The following is a 25,996-nucleotide window of genomic DNA, read 5'->3' on the forward strand; positions in this document are numbered from 1 at the left end:
AAAATATTGCGTGTTACAAAAGTTAACAGTTTCAACAAGGAAGTCGAGAATCGAAATTGAGAAGATCAATTCCAAGTCAAGGTGCTAGTCTCTTGGTTAAGATAATAGTTGCTTTATAAGTTAACGTCCCTAAACATTAGTGTTTCTGAGAGTTGTATTTCTATTAAAAGGAGTGTTCCAAACCCTCGTAATGCGTTGAAATCTGTTCCACCGGAAAGCGAGGTCAAACTGTAGTAAATATGTTAAATCTGACTCCTTATCACTGACGGGGTTAATGAATATTTCCTAATTTTATACTAAGTTCCATGAAGATTGAAGCGAAATAAGTACAATGATGGGATTAACAGTTTGGACTGCCAACTGTTACAAAAGTATTGAGTGGGGGGGGGGGCGATTCTTAGACCTTTACGCAAAAAATATTTTAAATACAATCATTATTATACACTTCATTTTCGTAAACTACTTCTTATAGCAATCGTATCAATTTTTAAATATATCGATTTTCTAACTAAATTCATTTTATAGACACGTAATTGTGTCTCACATATCAGAAAATACTCACGCTACAAAGCATAAAGAAAGTGATCATTTGTTGTAAATAAATTAGAAAGATGTTACATGCTATTGGAATTGCGAATTTATTCAATTTTAAGCATTATGCATTACTTCAATGATTGTCCAAATCGCTTAAAAGTTTAGATTATGAACTGCAGTAACTTTTAAATGAAAAACACAAGTATATATGAGTGTGTTTGTGTGTGTGTGTGTGTGTGTTTGTATACTTGTGTATGAATGTATGTATATAGTCATTGTGCGATACAGATACTAGGGTTATTCATCAAGGGGCATGACTACTTTTCATTTTAACGTGTGTGGTTTCAGGTTAGTATATAACGTAGAAACCTGTTCTCATTATAACACTCTGAACGTTCTTCATTTTAACATCTTCATATATAAATGATGTATTTTGATAGCAAATATGACTGAGTTTCGAAACGTGACATTTCATTTGATTATTTGTTTTCAAGAACTTCAAAAGAGAGCTTTATATTTTAATTAGAAAGTTTCTGCATATTGAGAAAGAATTAAGGCTCAAGCTGCCGCTCGTTATTTCTAGAACTTCAAAATCATTATCAAACTCGCTTGACCACGAATGCAACTTGTGCAAGAATGATTTGTAATATTGCTAGAAACCTCCATGAGCAGCTTGACACTTTAGTGTTTTAAATAGCCATTTTCTGCTTCATTGACATTGGCTGAATACATTGATTGATTTTGCATATTGAAACCGTGCATGATGTGTGAATTGTATGATAACCGCTAAAATACGTAGTTTTCTGTCGTTTCGACTTCACATCTTTGTAAGTGTTCCTAAAGACCTGTGAACTGTATTGAGTCATTTTGTCTCAAAATTTCCCTGGAAGAATCTCCGCGTAAATATTTGCCCGAACAAGATTTCATCATAACAAAAGTTTTCTGCTTCAAATTATCCTAATTTACTTTATTTTTCTCCAGTCATAAATAGTTATTCCTTACAACACTGTCTTGTTATGAAAAGCGCAAAGAAGCATTAATGTCTCAAGGAAAATCAATTATTAATGAAAACGTTGAAGTTACGATATATGGGAACTTTTTTTTCTTTTTTGTGTGTGATGATACACTACAACATGTTCAATGTAAAACACTAGCATTTTATTTCTCTTCTCGTTTATTGGACCAAATAGGGTAGCCTTTGATAGGGTTAGTCAGGAATTCATTTAGGAGAGGATGAAAGATTTTGTTAAAACAACAAATCAAGTGAACGGAATAAAATGTAATAGTCCTTTTTCGCTTTGTTAGAATTAAAGTTGTAACCCGAATAATTTCTTTCTATCACTTTCGTTTTCAGTAATGTTGGTATGTTAACAGAATAGATGAAACTATTCTTAAACAGTGAATAATTCCGAAAAGTGCTTCTCGGCTTATAGGGTGAACGCAAAAATGCTTTGAAACAAACTAGTAATAAACCAAGAGCAAACGAGCTGTCGTCGATTTATTTATTTATTTATTTTGTACTCTAGAACTGGCACTGTTATGTATCATTCTGTAGCTTTGATTAGTAACAATGTCACTGTGTCTCCTTCTTCAGACTTGTTTACTGAGTGAAATTGTTTCAAGGAGCAAAATTGAAGATAGAAATCGCATTGGTACAAAGAGGAAGATGTTACCATGTTAAAAGCTTTGGAGAAACACAACAAAAAGCTAATATCTTCTGGGTACAACACACTGGCAATATCATTCATTTAACTCTATATAATGGGACTTCTAAATATGGTGTGTAACACTGTTCAACAGCGAAAATGTAAATTGAACAAAATCAGCTAATTCTTATTGATTTTGTAGTGCTGATCACGAATTTGAAAGTTATTTTCGAATATTAGCTCTACTTTTCGTTTTACAGGCATGTCTAATAATAACGTTTTAAAAATAAATATATTCGGTTCGTTTGGGGTAAAATGTTACACTGATCCGACAACACTGGAGAAACTATATGAACGCTTGGTTTCATTGTGTTCCTTATCTCAGTAGTGTTCTGCTATTGTCAGAAAAGACAGGTTTAGTACAGTTATCACCGTTTTTGGTGTGACGTTTGTGTAGTGCAGGGCATAAAAATACAACTACAAGTACGCAAAAATACTGGTATTTCGAATGTATATTTTGAAATAGTTGCCGGAACTATTTCAAGTGACATTTTGAGGATTTCAATAAACAAAAATGCCGCGAAATTGTGTAAACAGTGCGGATAGCTTCTGCTACGTGTGTGGAAAAGTGACATTTTCCTCACAAAAGCAGACTATAACACCACTAATAAGAAAAGCCTATCAATATTACTTTGGTTGTAAAATTGGAGACCAAGATAAATCTTGGGCACCCCACATTGTGAGTAACACTTGTGCCAGCAATCTCAGAAATTGGATTAATGGGAAGGGGCGCTTAATGCCTTTTGCAGTGCCCATGATTTGGAGGGAGTTAAGCGACCACATCAGAGACTTATTTTTGTATGGTTCCTTCCGTCAAGAAGGGAATTTTTGCGAAGAAGAAGCGGGCCTTGATCTAACCTAACATTTCTTCTGCAATGCGCCCTGTTCCACATGGAGAAGGACTACCTGTTCCTGACACATCTAAAGAATACGATCTTTTTTCTGATGGTGATCAAGAAGTTGAAGCTCCTGAATAAAGTACTTCGAAGGACCCTACGTTGTTGTAGAAGAACCTCAATGTGAACCACATAGACTTATTCAAGAGGAACTAAGTGATCTAATCAGAGACTTGGACCTCTCGAAAAGCAAAGCCGAAATTTTAGTGTCACGCTTAAGGCAATGGAATTTATTGCAGGAAAAAGTAAATATTTCAGTGTATCGGAATAGGGAGAAGATGTTCACTTCATTGTTTACTATGGAAGACACACTTGTGGCATGTATAGATGTAAATGGTCTCATGAGGGCACTTAACATTAATTACGAACCTACGGAGTGGAGGCTCTTTATAGATTCGTCCAAGGTGAGTTTAAAGGCAGTGCTTTTACATATTGGAAATGAACGTCCTTCAATTCCTGTAGGTTACGCAGTTCATATGAAGGAATCTTATGAAAACTTGAAAGGTTTACTTCATGCCATTAAATATTACGATTTTCAGTGGCTCATTTGTGGTAACCTTAAAGTAATAGCACTATTGCTAGGTATGCAGTTAGGGTATACAAAGTATTGTTGCTTTATATGTGAATGGGACAGTAGATATCGTGGATCTCATTACCGTAAAGTGACTGGAGTACCAGAGAAACTATTCAGCCGGGAGTGAAAGATGTGCTGCATGAACCGCTGGTAGATCGTAACCGAATTTTGCTTCCCCCTCTACATATCAAGTTAGGTCTTATGAAAAGTTTTGTTAAGAGCATGAACCAAGAGCATGAGGCTTATAAGTACCTAAGAGGACAATTCCCTCTATTAAATGATGCTAAAGTTAAAGAGGGCCACAGATTTGGCAACTATTCAAAGATCACAAGTTCGACGAAATTCTCCAAGGTGAGGGGAAAGCTGCGTGGGAAAGCTTGAAGAGTGTTTGTTCACAGTTCTTGGGAAGACAACGAGCAACAAATTACAAACAACTGGTAGCAAAATTGTTATTGTTCTACGAAAATATTGGTTGCAATATGTCTCTGAAACTCCAATTTCTTCATTCACATCTAGACTTCTTTCCCGAAGATTGTGGAGCAGTAAGTGACGAACATGGTGAGGGTTTCCATCAAGATATTGTAGCCATGGAGAAGAGATATGAGGGAAAGTGGAGTTCTGACATATTGGCCGACTATCGTTGGACAATTGCAAGGGATGCTCCAGATGTAACCTACAAAATGCAAGCCAAGCAAAGACGCTCAAAATAAAATAAACATAATCCTGTACAAGGGATCACTTGAAACTTTTGTCTACATTGCAGCGTAGTTCTTGCACAGAAAGATATTTGTACACATTTTTCATGTTTTGATGTTAATACTGATTTTTATTACGGAATTGTTAATGTTTAACTTGACCACGGTTACTTTATTTTCTGTATCGCTGTGAAACTGGTATTTGCGCAATTTTGAAAAAGGAAGTACAATGGTATAGAAAGCTATAGGTTAGGGTACTTCTTAACTCCCCAGCTTATCACATCACAGTGAAATAGATAAAAAAAGTGAAATGTAGGTTTTTACAACGATTTTGCTTAAATGTTCTATAAATATTAATACATTTGTATATATACAGCTACTGCTGTACAAGGGCGTTTTTTCACAACCTGAGCTAAGGAAATTCTTCTAGTATCATTTCCTTTCATATTGTGCTTAAATGAATGTAAAAATCGCAATTTCAAAGAATTTACATACTTTCGATCAAAATTTGTTGAACAGTGTAATCAAAGACTAGATGTTCTACGTTTGCCATAGGATTTATATAACTTGATCTATTCGAACAATGATTCAAAATAGTGGACGTCAATATTCGATTGTGTCAGAATATGTGTAAATATATCCTAAAGAATAAACCATCTAGTTTATTAAACTTAGGTTGAAACAATTTGAACAGTATGTAAGTACATTTATGATTCAAAAACCACTTAAATTTCTCACTTTTCACATATGTGGGAAAGTGAAACATATTTTACACCTTTAATAATAATACAAAATAATATTTGCAGCTATACGACAAAACGTTTGTATGTGTACTTCCACAATCCATGTGTAGACTGATATCACCCCATGTTTTCGTACACATACGATTTAGCAGTTGCGGTGTCACAAGCTGGAATGATTCAAACAACTTCCTTTGTAAGCATGATTGTCTATGTACTATTTATCCCTGACATGTGATTTGCTGATACCTTACAGGGTATTCTGGTGTCGTTTGGGCTTAACTTCTAGGCGGCCAGGATAAACAACTGCTTAATGTAGGAAGCCACACCCTATCCAAAGGCCATGCAATAGTGCATTCACGAGTTCACGAACAGCAATTGTAGGGTTGAATGTTAGAACAAGTTATGTTCGTTTTTAGAAACTTTTCCGGAGATGCCTGTTTCTTGCTATAACTTTACGATGGCACTGTATGTAGGTATCTGCTTTTGCATTATAACACTGAACATGATCATCGGATCCATAAGATTCTTGCACAGAACATAGATATATTTTTTCCTACTGAAACCTTGTGAAAATCTCCAATTCTCTAAAAAAATAATCTACCTGTTTCTTTTATCCTACTCTTCAATAGCGAACATGGTAGCAGCTCCATTCTGTTGCTAAAACATCATATTACTGATGTCCAGATTCTGCAACTGAGAAGACGTCAGTCTCAAAATCTTCAGATAAGTAACCTGAATTAGGGATCTCTCAAAGAAATACGGCTCAAAGATGTGTTGTTCAAGTAATTCCCTTCAATGGTATGAAGCGCGGAGGATTTTTTCAAACTTAATTCTAAAACTATGGGCTTTTATTTGTCCACACGAAGATCCGGGACTCTGATAAATATCATATTAAGAAAACAAAAAGAAGACATCTACGAGCAGAAATGGAGGGGAAAGCCTTCAAACAGATACTAAATGCTTGCTTTGCTCGTTTAAATCATCATCTGTTAAATCATTCCCATTGGCCGCAAAGAACGCAGGCCTGTATTATTTACTTTTCCAACTATATTGTTCTCCTCGAAATTCCAATTTCTGCACGACGCCTTCTGGTCAGTTTTGCAAACGAAAAACTTTCTTGTCTTAGGTATTCAAAGTTTGACGACTTAATGGCTCCTTTCCGAACCTTTCATGAATCCTATCCATTAGTTACAGGATATTGTCATTGTACTTCCATTCGCTGGTTCTGCCATTCTTTCTCACCAAACGCGGAAAGGCAATACAATAAACAGGTCGAAGTATATGCTTTGCACTCCTCCTTCTGTGGGCAGTCACGTGACAATTCAAAGAATGTGGTTGCTGTATCAATGATCAGGATAGGAAGTTGAAATCTTAAATATCTCAACATGTTACATAATTATACGCATTTAGTTCAGGTGCAAAGAGATATTTTGAACACCCTCTATGGACGTCAATATTGTCTTTGAAAAATTACCACTACACTTTTAGTGTAGCATTAAGGATAAGGATAGTAAATATTCTTGATATTTGCATAGTTTAAAGGAAATGCTGTAACTGTTTCCATTCTTAGTGTCCTAATCGATAAATATTGAAAAAAGACACGTTTCTTCTATTTAATTTAGTGTTTAAATACAGATTAGCCAATGAGATTAAAGCTATTGTTTCGACGATGATTAATTTCGTAAGAGTATGTGTATGTGTATGTGTGAGAGGGCGAGAGCGAGAGAAAGAGAGAGAGAGAGGGTAGTTTTGTTGCACGTAGGTCAACGTTAACTCCAGAAATCGTTAATTTTAATAACTTCAGGTTTGAATATACATATAAGATGGGAGTAAGAATATGTCATACGGGAACATAATTGCATGTAAATTATCCGTCTGACTCGATTCGTCTCAACGTTTTTCCTCCCCAGTGTTTGTATAGAGAAATTCAGACTGGTGAATATGTCGATTACAGTAAGTCATCAAGCATACTTGTTATGCACGATTTGCTACTTTAAGAATATATAACATTAACATATTCTTCGAAAATAAATTTGCATGATGTGTAGCTATCACGTTAATATGTATTATTTATTGTTACTCCCTTTATATGCGTCCTTCCATTTGTTAGCGTCTTTCCGTTATTAATAGCTAGCTATCCACGCGATTACTAAATTCCTTCTCGTTGAATGGCCATTGGATTAACTAAACTTTCTAAGGAAATATTGAGATATTTGATATGTTTAAAAAAATAGATAATATCCTATGTTTAGTATGTATGGTAAATTTATTAATTTACAATGTTTGCTATACTAGTAAAATTGCTATTGAATAATGAGAGAAAAACTTACCACAACATTGAGCAATAAAACCTTGGGCTCCTGGAGCACACTTATCACTTTTCGAATTCAGCAACATTATATCACAGTATTTAGTCTCGAATGCATAGCGTAAAAGTTTACTGTAACTTCTCAAAAATATACAAGTTGGAAGAAAGTATGTCAATATCATCAAAGCTTTGTGGAGAAAACCTAAAACGACTGAAATTACACGTATATAGAAATAAATAAATGTGCTCATTTTCAGAATTATAAGCATTTCCTAGACGTAAACCAAAAATATTTAAAACAAAAATAACTACATCACTTGATATTCCTCTAAGATAAACACAAAGTATTCAAAATCACAAGTCAGAAGAAGCACTATATACCTAATTATTTCATAAATATTGTCAGAGATATTGACCGCCGTTTGACAATGCTGGACATTATGAAGTGCTGCAGTCTAGGTATCGTATGCAAAATGCTTCAATGATCTGCTCATTTGTCTGTAATAAGTGTTGCTGTTGGAAATTGTAGCAGTTCAGTGGGACGACTAGCAGAATCGCACTAAAGGCATAGCGCTACAAAAGGTGGACTTGCCAATATCACGGATCTTCGGCAGCTTGGAGCCATACGAATCAGTGAATAACATGAATACCGCACAATACAAAAAGTGGGAATTGTCAATGACCCTCAGCGGAGGGGTCGACCACACACAAAGAAGACACCACAAACAGTTTATATCATAACTGTAAGGATCGTCAATATCTATCAGTATTCAAGCACTGATGAGCTGAGGGATTTCAGTTTCGAAACCAGCCATATCACAAGCACTCAATCAGAATCATTCTTAGAGCCTACAAACAACGCCCTGGTTACTTTCTTACTAGTGCCAGCAGAGTGCTGAAATGCAAAGTTCACAAACTATTGCGCAGGAAATGGACACATGTCAATTTTTTGTTAAGAGCTGTTCATAGATAGCTAACTCTTTAGTACTAAAAGTAGCCGTGTAGGCATCATCATCACTGCAAGCTGGTGATCATATTTCTAGAGTCCAATATTCTATCACAAAGTATAAGTCATGCTGTTGCAAGTTGTGTGCACTTGACTCATAACGAGGCAGCGTGTTCGCAAACTAGTGTTAAAGAACTCAGTTACAGTGTAGCAAATTACAGCTTTGGAGTCTGGTGTGGAACGACTGCGTACTACGTTATTTCCCTACCAATGGTGAAAGATTCAATAATATTCTGCTTCCTCGCATAAGACACTATCTACACAGAAATGATTACGTCCTGGAGCTTATGTACACCTTGTCTCAAAAAGGTTGAGCGCATTCTTTATTGGTATTTTGAGGCAAAATTTTTCTAAGTCCAACTTCGGGTATCTTCGGAAAAAAGTAAACCAGACTCGAACCTCCAAGCCAGCCTTTGCAATCGGGAAAAAGTTTGCAGATGTGTTTTTTTCTTCTTTTAAATATATAAGACTTGTTACCAAGCGTAGAAGAAAAAACAACATTGATTGAAATACTTAATGATACAATATTTCGAAACCTTGTATTAATGTCTGCACATGTTTGTTTGTCATTTATCTCTCCATACGTATTGGAACATTTAGATGCGTAAACGAATCTTTCAATATGTAAAAGAATGCTCAAAGTTAAGACATAGAATATAATTATCCCCTGAGTACTAAAATAAAAGTCAAAGTAGAACAAAAAAAGCGTTTGTAGTGGATATGAATGTCATATTTATCTTGAGGACGTTTATACATCGCTAAAAGCATGTTAGCAGAAGTTCTTGTGGTAGCTCACTGGTAAGTTGTAGGATTTCAAATCATAAGGTTGTAAGTTCAATTCCCATGTGGGTCAATGCTATTTTTAAAATTATATTTTCCGCAATGCATGAAAAATTATATAAAATAATTACATTAAAATACATCAGTTGTATATATATAACATAATCGTTGCAGAAGATAGTAATTATTATGTGCAAAATATGAAATCTGAGATGATTTTCATAGTAATTCGGTATTATATATGAGAATGTTAAATGCAAGTTAGGAAAATCGTTTAATAGCAATAAACAAATTATGTAGTGTTTTTATTTACAACTGTTTGTCATACACATGTAACTTCTCAATATTCTCATTACAGCATGTCATTTACATTCGTGAAATACAGTATATTCCTACGTATATAGAAAGTGTATAAACACAGTATCCAAAGTCGGATCCTGCTTCAAGACACATAACTCTTCCTGATCCCCTTAACGTCACGGGAAGAAACACAAATTCTCTTTAGAACGGAATGTCGTTACTTAGAGTCTAATTCGAATACGTAGAATATGCTTTTGTGTATTCATCTCTCTCTCTCTCTCTCTCTCTCTCTCTCTCCCTCTTTCGCTTTGTTTATGTGTGTATGTGTGTTGCGGAATATCCCAAGTTGAATACAACATTTGCAAAGTATATGAACATCAGTGTCCTGGAATACCGGAAATGAAAAGTCGTGTTTCTTCAGGTTGGATTTGCGTGTCCATGTTAGCTCACTGGTAGAGTACGGGATTGTTAATGAGGTCGTCTTGAGTTTAAAGCCTGCAGAGAATTATCATTTTTTTATGTTAGTAGAAGTGCACAGAAATCGGATACAGGAAGTGGTTTACTTCTACAAATATTTTCAGAAGCGTTTAGGTAGCCCTGAAAAGGGCTGTTTTCGGGAGTTAAGGCGGAACATTAATATTGTGTCTAAGACCCTTCTGAATTTATTACACGCCCCATTCTTCTGGGCATGGAATCTATTAAATGGGTGACAAATCTATATCCTTCCTCTAGCTCCGGCCATGCTTCGGAAACAAGATGCCACAGGTCATCCTGGGTTCTTGGTGGATCTGCCTCAGGCCAACTGTCCCTTAGAGTACGCTTCACTTCTGCCCACATATTTTCCATGGGATTGAGGTCTGCTCCACGAGGCGGCCAGTAAATTAAATTAATCTCAGACTACCCTGCGAACCATTCCTGAACCACACGGGAAGTATGTATTGGCGACTGGTCTTGCTGGAACTGAATTACACCATCAGGCTGAAATACTCGTACAGATGGCACCATGATATTACTCATAATGTCTAAGTACTGAGCACTGTCCAGATGTCCTTCAATTATGTGAAGCTGTACTGCTCCGCGACTGGAAATCCAACTCCAACATGAAATAGATACATGACCACTGCGATTTCAAGCAGCCACATATCCAAGGTCATATCGGGTGCCTCTCGGACGATACACAAAACGGCGTCCCTCATTTGATGTTGTGAATATGGATTCATCTGAGAAAACTACGGTTTCCCAATTGTGACCCATATTCGCCTGTGCAAACGCGAGACGGTAAATTTTGTAGTCGTCTGAGAGATTTTCCTTAACGGCAGCAACACGGCCACGTAACCCAGCATGACGAAGCCTTTCTCAGAGCTGTATGCTTACTACCAGGAAAGAGAGAAAGTTCTCTTAGCTGTCTAGACGTCCTTAGTGGGTCTAACCGGGCTTCGTTTACTAATCTCGCATCTTAAGCTTCGGTTGACACATGCGGACGACCAGGAGATCGTAAATTACCAGTTTGACGTGTAGCACCATATTTCCGAAACCATCGCCTTCCTGTAGAGGCCGGGACACCTACTCGCCTGCTAGCTGCAGTTGCAGAATAGCTTTCCAACTCGCATAAAGTAATTACTGCTGTACGTCTATCCATAGTTACCAATGTTCTGAGCTGTGAGCAGGAAGCAATAGGTAAAAGCTAGTACCAGACGTGTGATTGGTTACTTGCACGACACACCTATTGTGGGGAACGACTTGGTCAACGATTCGCGAAAGAAATCTGAAAATGGTGCGCCGTAATAATAATATTAAAAACAGTTTTTAAATAGTAATATTAATACATACGAAAAGCTGTTTAAAGAATGAATTGTTATACTGACTTTACACATATAAAAACATACCGTATACCAAACAGATTGAGCGATATAATGATAGCTGTTTTGAGACGAACATTTTCGAACTCCAACTTCGGGTATCTCCTCAAAACAGTAAATTAAAGCTGCTGGTTCGAACCTCCAAGCCAACCTTAGTAATCGGGAAAAAATGTACAGATATGTTGTTTGGTTCTGTTAAATATAATAAGACATGTTGAAATGGTATTAAGTGTTGAAAAAAAGTAAAATTGATTGAAATATTTCATGATACAATATTTCGAAACTATGTATTCACACTCTTGTTTCGTCATTGTGATTTCCATACGGAAAAGAGCATTTACGTATGAGCTCACTTATATTTCAGAAGCAGCTTCCGAAAAGCGGTCATGTTAGCTCAGTGGAACACTCCCGAACGTTTAAATCGTGAGTTTGATACCCGTTCAGGTGAGATTCTTTTTTGATATTCTACATTCCTCAATACATGAAAATTATGTAAAATAGTTACATTACAATTCATCAGTTGTACATATCAGTTGAATATATATATTCATATCATTTCACGACATAAGCAATTTTTATCTTCAAAATATAACATTTGAGGTATTGACAGAACGTCGGTATGTTATATGTGAATAATAAATACAAATTAAGAAAATCGTGTAATAGCAATAAATAAGTTATGTAATGTATTTATTTGCAGCTATTTTCATACGCAGGTAACTTCTCAATATTCGCATTACAGCATTTAGGTAGAGCATATCGAAAATCGGATCGTGGTTCAAGACAAAAAAACTAACTAGCCCCAAAGTGTCACGTAAGAAATTCACGAATCGCAAAAGTAAAGTGAAGAGATTGAGAGCGGTAATACCTTAATCGCTCTCTCTCAACTCTCTCTTATCTGGATTTATACATATAAAAGTGTATGTATGTATGTTCCAACATAACTCATGTATGCATAGAGCAGGGTTTCACAACCTGGGAGTCGTGACCCCTAGGGGATCGCGAAGATAAGCGCAAGAGATAAATATAGTTAGAATCTAATACCGAAAATTATTTTTAAGTATTATTTTGAATTTTGTTCTGATAGGCATACTTTTATTTTTTATACATACTGTAAAGGACAATAAAAGATAAGTCTACTGAACATTTGTTGCAGAGTTGTTTAAAAATGAATTTAAATGAAAGAGTTATGATATGAAACTAATGAGAACTGTATACAGAAATACTAGAAAAATACACATGCAAGAAAACCTGCACATTGAAATACAATTAAAATTGAACCCAATGAGATACCTAAGCATGGTGTAATTTCACTAGTGCAGCAATGCCAAGTTCAATCTTCGTGACGCATATTATCAAGTTATTTTAAAGTGATAAGTGATTTCTTGTCTTTATTTTAATGCTTACCATGGAAGAAATACCACTTTTGTACAGGTACGATGTAGCAAATGGAATTATTCTTTTAAAGCAGCATAAACCAGACCAGGATATTCTTCTCTCCTCATCAGGCAGAACTTGTCCAAGTCTTCGTTACAGAAAACCAGTTGCAAAGACTTGTAGCATGATCATTCTATTATTTGGTCAAGAAGTTGTGGGCTTAGATTAGATACGTTAATGGCCTCTTCAATGAAGGAGTTTAACATCCATCTTGAACCAGCACCTTCGTCGTTGGGAATATAGATATTACAGTTACCGTATCCACTGTCAATGCCGGGCGCCGAAGAAAGGGGGCACAAATTTCGGAGGAAGTGTGTTACTCATATTAAGAAAGTGCATGGGCACATGTATAAAATAGAAGGAAAAACGTAATAAAATGTGCTTAAAATCAAGAAAAGGCAGGGTTTACTTTTGAAAATTTTATTGAGCTTCGTGCCAACCATGGTGGCGCTTCGCAGCTAGTCTATCGACGTCACTCATATGTACGGAGACATCGTCGTATACTCTCGCCCCGAGAGATATTTTTAAATGCCACGGCACTGTTCACTATAAACAAGAAATGGATTCTACTATTATAGAAATAGATATGTTAAAAATCCCACAAAAACTAATTATAAAACACAAATTATAAAAGGGTCGCTGGCAAGGGGATGTGGTGAAAGGGGATCGTGATAGGAATTAGATTGAGAACCACTGGCCTAGAGTAATTTTAACCACATTTCTTATAGTCTGAAAAAGAGTGCTGTCGGGTTACCTATGGTGAATGGGAGTGGGTTACATATAAAAGATTGCTAGAAAATGATCGGTATTAGTGTCGAATTCATAGTTTTCGGGGTCGCTTAAATAAATAGTGTGACTTTCGATTTCGCTTAACTCCGATTAAGCTCTCATTAGTAGGGATGGGCACGAGTGACTTTTCTTTGAAACTCGACTCGACTCGAAACAGACATCTTTGAGGTCTACTCTAGGACTCGGCGCGAAAGATATCCTCCAAATCGACTCGGATCAGAGTCGAGTCGAACCAAAACGAGCCAAATCCTGTGTGCGGTCCTACATAGACAATATAATTATTCTATTATCAATTATATTACTATTACTACAAATAATAATAATAATAATAATAATAATAATAATTATTATTATTATTATTATTATTATTACATCACCGTGTATAAACATGAACGATAGTTGGTTAGTAAAGGAATACTAAAAGCTAGTTAACTGCTGACGTCGGTAGTCATGAAGTCTACAAAGCAAAGACATAGTTCATTACTCTAAGCTGTAAGCGTCGGTGGACTACAGATGGTCAAATATTGAACTCTCGCCAAAAATTGGTGGCCCCGCAGCGACAATCCGCGGTGTCCCCAGTTTCATTTTGAAAACTTTACTACCAGCGGCAGAGGCGCGATGAAACGTTAACGAACCACAAGATTACTCTCCCAAAATATGTTAAAATGGCTATATGTGTGATTTGTTTATATTTAGGTGAGTCAAAAAAACACAAAACAAATACCATGGGGTGGACGCGAACTATCAATATTACGATTACTAGGCACGTGTTCTTATAAGTTTCCCACGGTAACGATCACAAAAAGCTCGCTTGTTGAGGGATAAATCATTGACGTCTTAATTAACAAATCAGACAAATCCCTACATCTCGCAATCCCTACAAATCCCTAGGAGGTGATACCGTGAATCGTTTCAGATTTATTGCTTTCTGGTGGGGTACTATCTATGTGCAAAATTTGAGCATAATAGCCGACATGCATCTTCGGCCTCTTATCTCTAGTACAATTTTAACCAGAGATGGTGTGGGTCAATGAAAATTTGATCCACGACCCCCCATGACCCACTGTCGCCCACCACACAAATGACACATTGGCCCACTTTGACCCATCATCCATCGTGATCCACTCTGAGCCACCACCAACTATGAACCACTCTGAACCATTGCGACCATCTCCGACCCACCAACACCCATCGACATCAACTCTGACCCATGATCCACGTCATCTTCTCCGTTGACTAAAGAGGTTACACTTGTAATAAAACAAGACTGTGAAATTATCACTTATCGGAGTTCGAATTTCTACCGTCTATGGCTCATCACCTCTCTGTTACAATACAGGTGGATCTGACCTTTACGATATATAATGGCAAAGTGTTTCTCACCTTCCGAATTAAAATGAATTTAATTTTATCATATATAATCATTTTTTTGTTGCCTTACAGACACATTTCAGTAGAAAATAGGATGAAATTTGAAAGTCTCAAATCTAGGAAAAGTAGACCAACGTAAAAAAAAAAGAAAGAAAAACTATTTTTTTATATAATTAAGCACCAGGAGTGCCACTCTTTATCTAATCCACCCCGAAAATTATGGATTCGACACTAATGTCGGTCTTAATATATATATATATATATATATATATATATATATATATATATATATATATATATATAATTTTGATGTGAGCCCCTTTCATTTCTCCTGGAAGAGCAAACGGATACTGCCACCGTTAGGACTAAATTTGGTCTTAAATGACATTAAAATTTCTACCTATTAATTTAACGACCAGTGTTGCATTTTAAAGCTCGACGCCCCTACGCACTTTTGCTCTCGGCGCCCCCAATAACTACACATTTCTCCGGCCTTCATCACTAACTTAAAAATAAACTTAATTCGAATATGGTTAATTAGTGAATTTATTACAGTTAAATACCACTCACTACATGCTACAGCTAGAACTACGTAACAAAAAATAACAAATGTGAAACATGTTCTGAATTATTTTTAGATTTCTTACGCTATTATTAAACATATTAGAATAGTAAAAGAGGATTGGTCATGAAATAATGTATTTGCTCTTGATTTTCAACATTTTCATACCGAAAAAATTAAAATATTATTCTAGTTTTAAACTTTGCACTCTGAAAATATGTTTCCCTCAAGGCAATGGGACTAATGTGAAATGTGGACTAATGTGGACTAATGGGAAATGCGGCACTGTTAGCGGCGCTGAAAACTTACGATTCGATTCTAATATCGGTTGATTTCGTTATTTTTATGTCGCTACGTAACCACCCTGGCTGCTAATGGGAGCTTAATTGGACTTGAATTGGAAGTAGAAATATTCACGTAAGCAACCACGAAGCTATGGATTCGATACTAATATCGACCCGTTTCTAGCATTTTTGACATGTATCCCGGCAGTACTCTTTTCCAAACTGTAAGAAATATAGTTAAAATTGCGCTAGATATATCAGAACTATGTTGAAACACACACATACATCCACTTTCATATTCTGTATAAATAGAGAGTGAGCGAGCGAGCGAGACACAGCGACTCAAGGCATCACCACTTCCACATCGCAAAATATTTATATCAGGAATTGAATTGAAAATCTATGTAAAGACTTTCTGCTGTGGCATGCTTCATAAGGACAATTCCAGTCTGCTCACTGACCTTTGGGGTTCATGAATTTCTTGCGCGCGTTGCGACTTTAGATTCTCTGTTTAAACCTTGTGTTTATGCATCGAATAATTTTTCAAGAACATAAATGACATGCTGTATTATGAATGTTGAGAATTACCCTCTATATGACAAATAGCTGCAAATTACTACACTGCCTGATTTATTTATTGCTATTGAACGAATTTCTTAACTTGTATTTAACATTCTCATATATATAATACCGACCTACTGTGAACACCTACATATTTCAGATGTTATATTTTAAACATAATAATTATAATATTTTGCAATGATTATTTCATATATATATATATATATATATATATATATATATATATATATATATATATATACAACTGATGTATTTAATGTCATTATTTTATAAAATCTTTCATGCATTGCTGAAAATATAATTTTTAAAAAAGCATTGACCCACATGGGAATCGAACTCACAACCTTATGATTTGAAATCCTACAACTTACCAGTGAGCTAACACAAGGACTTCTGCTAACATGCTTTTAGCGATGTATACCGATTCTCTAGAAAATTATGACATTCATATCCACTACAAACGCTGTTTTTGTTCTACTTTGACTTTTATTTTAGTACTCAGGCGATAATTATGTTCTATGTCTTAACTTTGAGCATTCTTTTACATATGGAAACATTCGTTTACATATCTAAATGTTTCATTACGTATGGAGAGCTAAATGACAAACAAGCATGTGCAGACATTAATACATGGTTTCGAAATATTATATCATTAAGTATTTCAATCAATGTTGTTTTTTTCTACACTTGATAACAAGTCTTATTATATTTAAAAGAAGAAAAAACACATCTGCAAACTTTTTCCCGATTGCAAAGGCTGGCTTGGAGGTTCGAATCTGGCTTACTTTTTTCCGAAGATACCCGAAGTTGGACTTTAAAAAAATTTGCCTCAAAACACCTATAAAGAATGCGCTCAACATTTTTGAGACAAGGTGTACATCAGATTCTCCTCTAGAAACCGAATCTTTATTTGCTCGACTACAAAGCGAAGAAACATCAAGAAACGGTCTAATGTGCAGAATAATAACTCCTATAGCGAGTCGTGGCACATGAAACCCACCACTTCCCCATAGACACTGTTCCCAATTCCATTGACGAGTTACCCTTCAGACTCCGAGCCTTAATACAGTCTCAAAATGAAACATTTGGAACCTGATTAGTACTTATCAGTTTCCATGAATCATATTTAAAAAGGACAGCAATATTACATAAACGCTTTACCTATATAGTATTTTCAAATTTCTGACGTTTTTATGAAATAACTAGGTATTTTAAATATCCCTTATGAATTGTGTATGTTGGTATCTAATTCGCGCGGGATAACCCGTATAAAGGTATCATATATTGTTTCTTCCCTGATAACTTTTTTGACTTTTTCTAATGGCCATTTCAGCCACATTGTAAATGGAAATCATTCTATTGATTAATGACGTGACGCCAATTATTGACGTGAAGCCGTTAGCGCAAACGACTGGGTTGACCTAATAAAACATTCCAATTAACATATTGTAATTCATTAAGTTTTCATTAATTCGCTGCTTTAGTGCGAAAATACTTCTTCAATTCCTATTATTCATAGGTTCCTTCCTAAGTGAAGCGTCAAAATTTAATTAATACCAGACCCTTGAGAAGGAGTTGAAGTCTGATCAAGACAAAGTTATTGTGTTAAAACTGTTACGTGATAGTGATTTTTACATATTATCACATAGCTGTGCTCAGTGTGATTGTGTATTAGTACAAAATGGAAAAAGGCCTGATAGAATAGTTATAAACTATTATATGGTGATGAACTAAATATGGATGGATCGGGCCCCCACTACATTTTTCAGCTGGCTATGAGCCCGACTAATACCAGTCTTTAGTATTGGCGCTATAATGAGAGAATACAGTAACAACGTTGATGTTAGTTATAATAAAGATGATACAATAGTTACTTCAACTAGAGAAGCGACTAAGATATAAAATGAAGTTTTGTATCTCTGGCAGACAGTGAAGCACAACAGCTCTAGGAAGACTCAGAATAAATAGCTAATTTTACAACAGTGAATGGATTTGTTCAAGTGAAAACTATAGCAAATGTCGTTCTTGGCATTTCTTTGGTGTATAAAGGTAAAAACTTTCAAAGAAAATGTTAGAATTACAATGAGTATATGCCTTAACCAAATTAAATAAAAAATACTACGACCATCATTTGCATGAGGAAATACTTGGAATGGTAAAATTTGTAAGTGAAGAATTTTACGGATTTTTAGAAACGTCAAAAGTATTAAATACAAATATTATCGTTTTACTTTTAGAGAACTAAAACCTAGTCCCGCGTTTGATAATGGATACTTTATCGCTTCAATACTTTCTACAACATTGTATTTTTCTAACATTGTCTCTTCCCAGTATCAGATAGAACATCCATTACAATTTTAATTCTTATTTTGTACCTCTGTAGTACAAAACAAAGATAAAAAAAGCAAAAAAGTATAAGAAAGAATGGAAAGGACTTGATGCTTTAACTTTGGTATCCGTTTGCGTGATAGTTGTCGCATATGTTCCTTTAAAGCATCACGAATGTTTAATTAAAATATTGAGAAATTAGTTGATTCCCTCTCGGAATGAATTTGGCCACTGATGATTTACTTAAAAATATCAAGGTTTGCAATTAATACTCTGATGTACGACTGACTGAGATTGTGATTCTCAGCACTCAATCTATCAGAGTAGTTTCCGTATCAAAGTGTCTAATCATAGCAGTGATAGCGAATTTGAAATGTTAGTGTTCCATATTATTTTGCTTCCAACTTTCATTGGCTCGCACAACCTATATCAGATATAAAGTAACGCAGAAGATAAATTAAATGAATTGAATGATATTAAATTGTATGAAATGCGAACTCAATATTTCAATGCGTGTATATGCAGTATGCAATATCAGACATTTTTGGGATAAAGATATCTTCCGAGTTCACGAAAACGATTGTAAGTTAATGAATATTATTTGAAAGATTATAGACAAGATTGAAATAGCATTCATTTATACAGAGAAGCTACTCGAATATCATATGTTGCATGAACACTTATGTTTAAAAATTTGGACCTGAATCCAAGGTGGAGAACTCTAAGACTGCTACCATGATAGTACTATACAGTAATATATTCAGTTCTACCACCATTAAGTCCATTAAAATATGGTGTTACTTCCCTTATCCTCTGTATACTTGAAAGATGCATTTCAGTGTTGTTATTATACTGTGAATGGATTCAAAACATCAAGTCGCTTTGTCACCATGTTATTTTATTTTATTCAGGCCTTTTTTTAGCATGGATTGCGTTGACCTGATATAGGATAATTTTAGGGGATAAGATTAAAAAAACTTGGAGGTCGAAAACGAATGGCTGTCTTAGTGTAATAAATTGCTTAAAAGGGTACTCTGGTATCTTCATAGCTACTGATTGGTCTGTATATACCATAAAATGATTTTTAAAGCAACTTCCACGCGTAGCGCAGAATATTCTATGAGGATTTTGAGAGACCTTAATTTAATACATGTTCTTAAAGTAAACGTGAAAAGAGAACCACAACAGGATTCTAAATGAGTAAAACAAAGAAGGGAAAGAAAACTGTAAGAAAATCAATGAACGACACTAGAAAATCAGCATTATGTACAAGTCATAAAATTAGTATTTGAATTTTAGTTTTTTTTTTTCCTTATTAAACATTGAGCCTATACCTGGGTATAACATTAACGTCAGCTTGGAACCAGAATCAGAAGTTGCCTCGAATGTAGCTGGAGAGCACTAATATATATATATATATATATATATATATATATATATATATATATATATATATATATATATATATATATTGCAAATAATATACTATGGAAGTAAATATAATAAAGGAGTTGAATTATAGAACCAATCTAGCGTATCAGACTACATTCCTTTCTATTTCGTAGATCGTCTGAAACATTTACTTTAAAGAACAAAGTGGTAACTAACTAAACGTTCAATGTTATGCAAATGCACATTATAATTATTTGCTAAACACGTTGGATTTCATCGTTTCTTAAATTCACTTAGCTTTCAGAGTAAGAGTCTGGAAGAAAGGATATGAGATGACAAGAATGGTAAGTGTATAATCAAAGTTTGTTAATGTGGATTGGTAACAAATCCAATTGACCCCTTCCTTCATTTACAGCAGGCCTCTAGAAAAAAATGAATGTTCCATCTTTTGAAAAATATTGTCTCTGGGACAACGGTTGACCTTTCTCTCAGAACGTTAAAGTGAAATTAATGTATCTTCACGGAAATGCATTTTGTTTCTATTGGAAGAACTCCGCCTTGACACTTAAATCTTCTCCCACCTCATATTACGGCAGCATTACTTATTAGAACTGTGAGTAAACGAATCAAATCATTGATTTGTTTTGCCTAATGCCCGCTTCAATAGGGTCATTCTCATAAGAGATTTCGAAGTAATTATAATTAATATAGTGGCATTGGAACACTGTGCAAAACGCTGAAACTGAATCTTAATTTTACAGTATCTTCATTTTCTGAAGTGACAGATTATAGTCCTTTCCCGGTGTTTGCCACTCCACTAGCTTTCGTTAAGGTAATTATGCTGGGGATTTTTTAGCACGGACAATCAACTATTTGTATAATGTTTTGAAGTTATTTAGCATTAATAGGATCTAAAAAACTTGTTGTAAAATATTTAATTTGTACATAATCTCAATAAGAGCTATAAAAACAACGATTTTTTGATAACTTGGTGATAGAAAATTCATTGACGAATACAACGTAAGGATTCAATTCTTCCCCAGTCGAATCATAAATATGTTCATTCGACAGCACTAATAGATTAAAATCTATCGATCGTTTGTATTTTCATATCCAATTGATTGCCTAAATCTGAAGGTATGATGACTATTCTAATTATTTTTCTTTTTTAATTTTAAACAGAATCAAGTTAGTAAATACGTTCTCGAAACGTTACGACTTCATATTACACTAAGGAAATTTGACTATAATCTATTAGTAAGAATTTTCCTTTGAAAAGAATGTTTGCTGTGTGTGGTTGATAAAATCTTGAAACAATGCCAATTACAATAAAGGGAAAAGTTATGTGAATTATTCTCCATTACAAAGAAATGAAATGATTTTAGACAGGCCTTACTTGAATTTGTCATATATCCTTAATTAGTACTCTTACGCATGAAGGGTATTTTCCACACTATAAAAGAAATAAAGGAATAAATAAATAATAATCTAGATATTCAACTCCGACCATCTAAATGTAGCTTTGGCGCTACAGGCGGATTTTTTGGATGTCTTGACTTTGAAAGTCTGTCTCAAGTACGGTTAAGCCATTCGAAGTGAAAAGTGAAATTAGCAGAATAATTGCCCTTTTCACCTTCTTGTATAAATTAAGAATAGTAAATTAAAATTTCCGAATTTAATATTGTTCTCAAATAGAGTTTCGTTTCTACATTTATGAAGTTTTGTAAATTACGGCAAAGTAGTAATACATTGTTAATTAAAAGGTTTGTGACGTAGTATACAAGAAACTAGATACGTGAGTTGTGGTTATGTACTATATTATTGTTACCTTGTTTTTTAACATGTGTTATTGAAGATATTAAATTCAAATATAATAAGAGATTTATTTTGATGATTATACCAATCAAGAATTATAGGAAACTAAAATTAATTGTAAAATTGAACCTTGAGTGCTTCATTTTCTAAATTTGTCGTTCTAGTTTGCTTTCCATTAATTCAGGTTATTTAGTTAATTGTATTAAAAAAATGAAGTATGGAGTAATTTAAATGACTCCAAATTAAAATACTAATTTCTTCATATTGTTTTTTTTAATTGCATGTGATCTACTTTTGCTGATTTAAGCTGAAGAGGTTATGTGTAAATGCGAGTATGTTTAATGGCACTGTGAGCATCAATATCAGACTTAGATTATATTCTACGTCTTTCAGGTATGTAAGATGTTTGATACACATCGTTGTTTTCTAAACAGACTTTTACAATTGCTATCCATCATAGACATATGCATTTGCTACTTTGTCATTTGTTTATGAAATTAGTGATATAACTTTTCAATCACCATGATATTTCTAAATATCTGTTTAATGTTACGCAACAATCACAAGACGCAGAAAGTCGCCAACGAAAGTCTAGTCAAAAATCAGCTTTGTGGTTTCATTTTTTACTCTCTTCTATTTGCTGCCACCTCCTTCAGAAAACTAAATAATTATCACAAGGAGAAATACATTTTAACAGCAGTATTTATTGTTAATTCAGTTACAATAATAATACTCATGTTTCCCAATGCTAATGTGGTTTATTACTATCCTTAATGGTTCATTCTATTTTTTTTATTTTTTTAACTTTTTTATCAATTTCGTTCCACTGTTAAACTAATTATTATTTTTTTTTGAATCGGAGGCTTACTCTAATTTAGACGTCATTGAACATTAAAACATAAATAACGAATTAATAATAGTTTTCTAAGGTTTAAATTCCTAAGGTATTGAGTTCAGAAACGTAAAATTGGGAGAAGTTTAAACAGTCATTGTTAATATTTTTCATTTTTAGAAAATAAGAATTTGACCACAAGATTGTCTATCTTATAAATACGTTTGTGAAAAATAATTGTCAGCACATAAACTGTGTTTTGTGCGCTCAGACTAAGAAGAAGAATCGATGGCAATATTCTATATCACACACGTCTAGTCAGGTTAACTAACACTTAACTCACTAACATTGTTTGAAGCTTTTGAGTTCCTTTGCAACAATGAGGCCTTCTTTTAATATTTTCAAATTTCGAGAATGTTAACTAATTTCCTTCAGTACATTGTAAAATTAAAAAATCACATTCCGTCATCATGTACTTATTGCTCAAGAGTATATTAACTTTGTGTTCCCAGGATAGATGAAACAATGTAAATAATCCATTTGCGCATCACAATGTCTGTTTTAAAGTATTTTGATTATACAATGCTGAGGGTTTTGAAATGTTATTAATGAATATATCGGCTCTGATGGATTATATTTGCCTGCTTGTTTGATGAGGCAATTCCGTTAACCATTGGTGGTGCAAATCGATGTGTCTCCCTTCCGTCCTTGTAAGAAAGATCTTTTGGTAACTCTTAAATTAAGTAAACATTTATACAAACAAATATGTACAGCGTGTTTCAAAAAATTTCAACATAAGAATCTGTGGACCTTTAGGCTACGATTTAATCTATATCCACTCCTCCTATGATTTAATTTATATCCATCAAGTTAACAACATTGATTCTAAACAAATTCCATAATAAATCTTAATTTGTACTTCAAATGTACAGCACAGCATACAATTCCAGAGATTTAATGCACATTATTAAAAGTAAATAAATTCTGTAAAGCACTTTGTTAGGAAAATAAAATGAAACATTTATATTACGTTTCTGTCTTATAACTTAACGTTCATCAGACTATCAATAAATGCGGGTTCACAATGTTAAAAAACTAAAATTACATTAAGTATTAAAATTGTATTAAAGTAATTTACACCTCAACCTCAAACGATGTTTGGTTAGATAGCAGTAGTTCGAAATTATTTCTCCAGATGGAATACTTGGAATATTCAACCTGTAATGCAGATAGGGCACTTTACGGCCCACAATTAGACGTTAGGATTACGATGTGAATGTTAAAAGTGGATTTCGTATAAATAGCATAAACATCAGTATCAAAGAAATGAATCAGTATCAAGGTTTGTATGCAATGTAAGGATTGAGAGGAAAAAATGTCTGATAAATCTTACACGTTTGTGGCAGATGTCCAGACAGTTGTAGCTTCTTTTAACAAATCCTAAAAAGCCTGCAGCAAAAGCTAGCAAAAACTTTAAATACATATGTTACGCGTAGTACAGAGGCGTTGAGAGATGTATCTGTACAAGGTGGTGTTCATATTGCAACTAAAACCAATAATTATCCTTAAAGTAATTAATGTGGAGTTATTCCAAGAGTATTACTATTAAGTCTATTTATTTTCTTTTTACCAAGCTGTGATTCACTGATATGTCACATTCTATGACGAGAAGAATGAACGTATAGTATTTGAGTTTGTAGAAGTATCATAACATCGTTATAATTGTGCGTCATTCATCAAAAGAAAATTTACTTTTATCCGAAGAAACTAACTCCGCAATTATTTCTGTATTCCTTACTCAGTGAATTATTATTCAAGAGACTGAATGTGATAATGCAGCTTTGTATCTTAACTGGATGAAGTTCCTTGGCACTTTCGTTCTAATGTTACGTTTGCGAATACACACAACATTCAGGAAACACTGAATCAAATGAAATGAAATGAAATCTGTGAGTTTTACGTCCCACGGTAATGCCGTTTAGGCTAAAGGAGACGGTGATGATGAGTGATGAATGAAATGGTGGAATGAAGAAAGTGGGAGGGAACGGGAGAACCCCGAGAAAACCCACGCACACGGTGTTTGTCCACCACAAAGTTCACTTTGCGAGGGCTGGGATCGAACCCGGGACCCTAAATACCAGAGGTGAACGCTCTACCACTGAAACACTGAATCAAATCTGGATGGGATGTGAATTGAACTTTTACAGATTTCAATTTGGCCAATAACATAACTTGATTTAACTTGTATTTCACGTGGGGCTAAACCAAATTCATTGTGTACAAATCACATATATTTCAAAATGTTCGTAAAATTAAAGATCATCTTACGTCTGTAGTGCGAATTGTTGTTGAAGACATGCTAAAGTATTAAACTATAATGAGATTCCAAAAATTTGAAATATCCAGGATATATGTACATCTCAGTGTAGTAGAAAGGCAACGGTAAGCAATGTTTTTTGTTGAAATTGAGGTATTAGGAGGAATGAATTGGTATCATACGATAGAACGGTAAGTAGATCGTTTATCTTTGGCATTGTACCTGCAGACGGAAAATAAACCTTATTGAATATGTTTCGTTGCATTTTGTTGCAGGGAAATACGTATATTTCTGTTCGAATTTACTGAAAACTTAGAAAAGTGCAGTTATTGTAATCTTTAATGGGTTAATTAATAAATAAAAATCACTTACGAAGTACGGCAGTAGCAGCATATATAATCAAAACTATCATAAATAAACTCGAAATAATGAAGCTTAAAGCGTATATGAAAGGAAACATACTGAGGCCACATAGCGTAAGAAGTAGACAAAATTCACCTACAAATAGAAACAAATACATGAATAAAAGCATAAAACGTAAACATTTATTAATGACAGATAAAATAATACATTTGTTTAATTAATGATCCTTACTGTTAATTAGTGACTTTTGTGGGTTGAAATGAACTTCATTTACTTACTATGCAGACAACGCTTAAGACTCATTTCCTATTGATTCATATCCACATTGGTATGCTGATTTATTGAATTGAAAAGAATGTTATTAAAAATAAATGTTATTCTGAATAATTTAGGCGACAAACTGTAAGTTTACATAATGCAACAAAAATGTAAAATTAGCGAACTACTTATTTCAGTAATATTAAGTACGACTGTGTCAATTTCCTTAGGTAAATGCTATAAGATAATACGTGCAGCAGAACAA

At 34.3% G+C, this 25,996-nt stretch overlaps 1 protein-coding gene across 1 annotated transcript in view; it reads right to left on the minus strand.

The window, feature by feature from the left end:
• Positions 1 to 25,610, minus strand: part of LOC145691553 (phospholipid-transporting ATPase ABCA3-like) — an 86,599-nt gene extending 60,989 nt beyond the window's left edge. The window contains exons 1-2 of the mRNA XM_081766961.1: positions 25,483 to 25,610; positions 7,479 to 7,667 (exon numbers count right to left, since the gene is read on the minus strand). Of these exons, the coding sequence (XP_081623087.1) occupies positions 7,479 to 7,667; positions 25,483 to 25,570 (277 nt within the window). The 5' untranslated portion in view covers positions 25,571 to 25,610. The remainder of the gene's footprint in view (positions 1 to 7,478; positions 7,668 to 25,482) is intronic.
• Positions 25,611 to 25,996: the final 386 nt, after the last annotated feature.

Source organism: Thermobia domestica, chromosome 8 (assembly GCF_964235325.1).
Source record: "Thermobia domestica chromosome 8, izTheDome1.hap1.1, whole genome shotgun sequence".
Classification (NCBI taxonomy): domain Eukaryota; kingdom Metazoa; phylum Arthropoda; class Insecta; order Zygentoma; family Lepismatidae; genus Thermobia; species Thermobia domestica.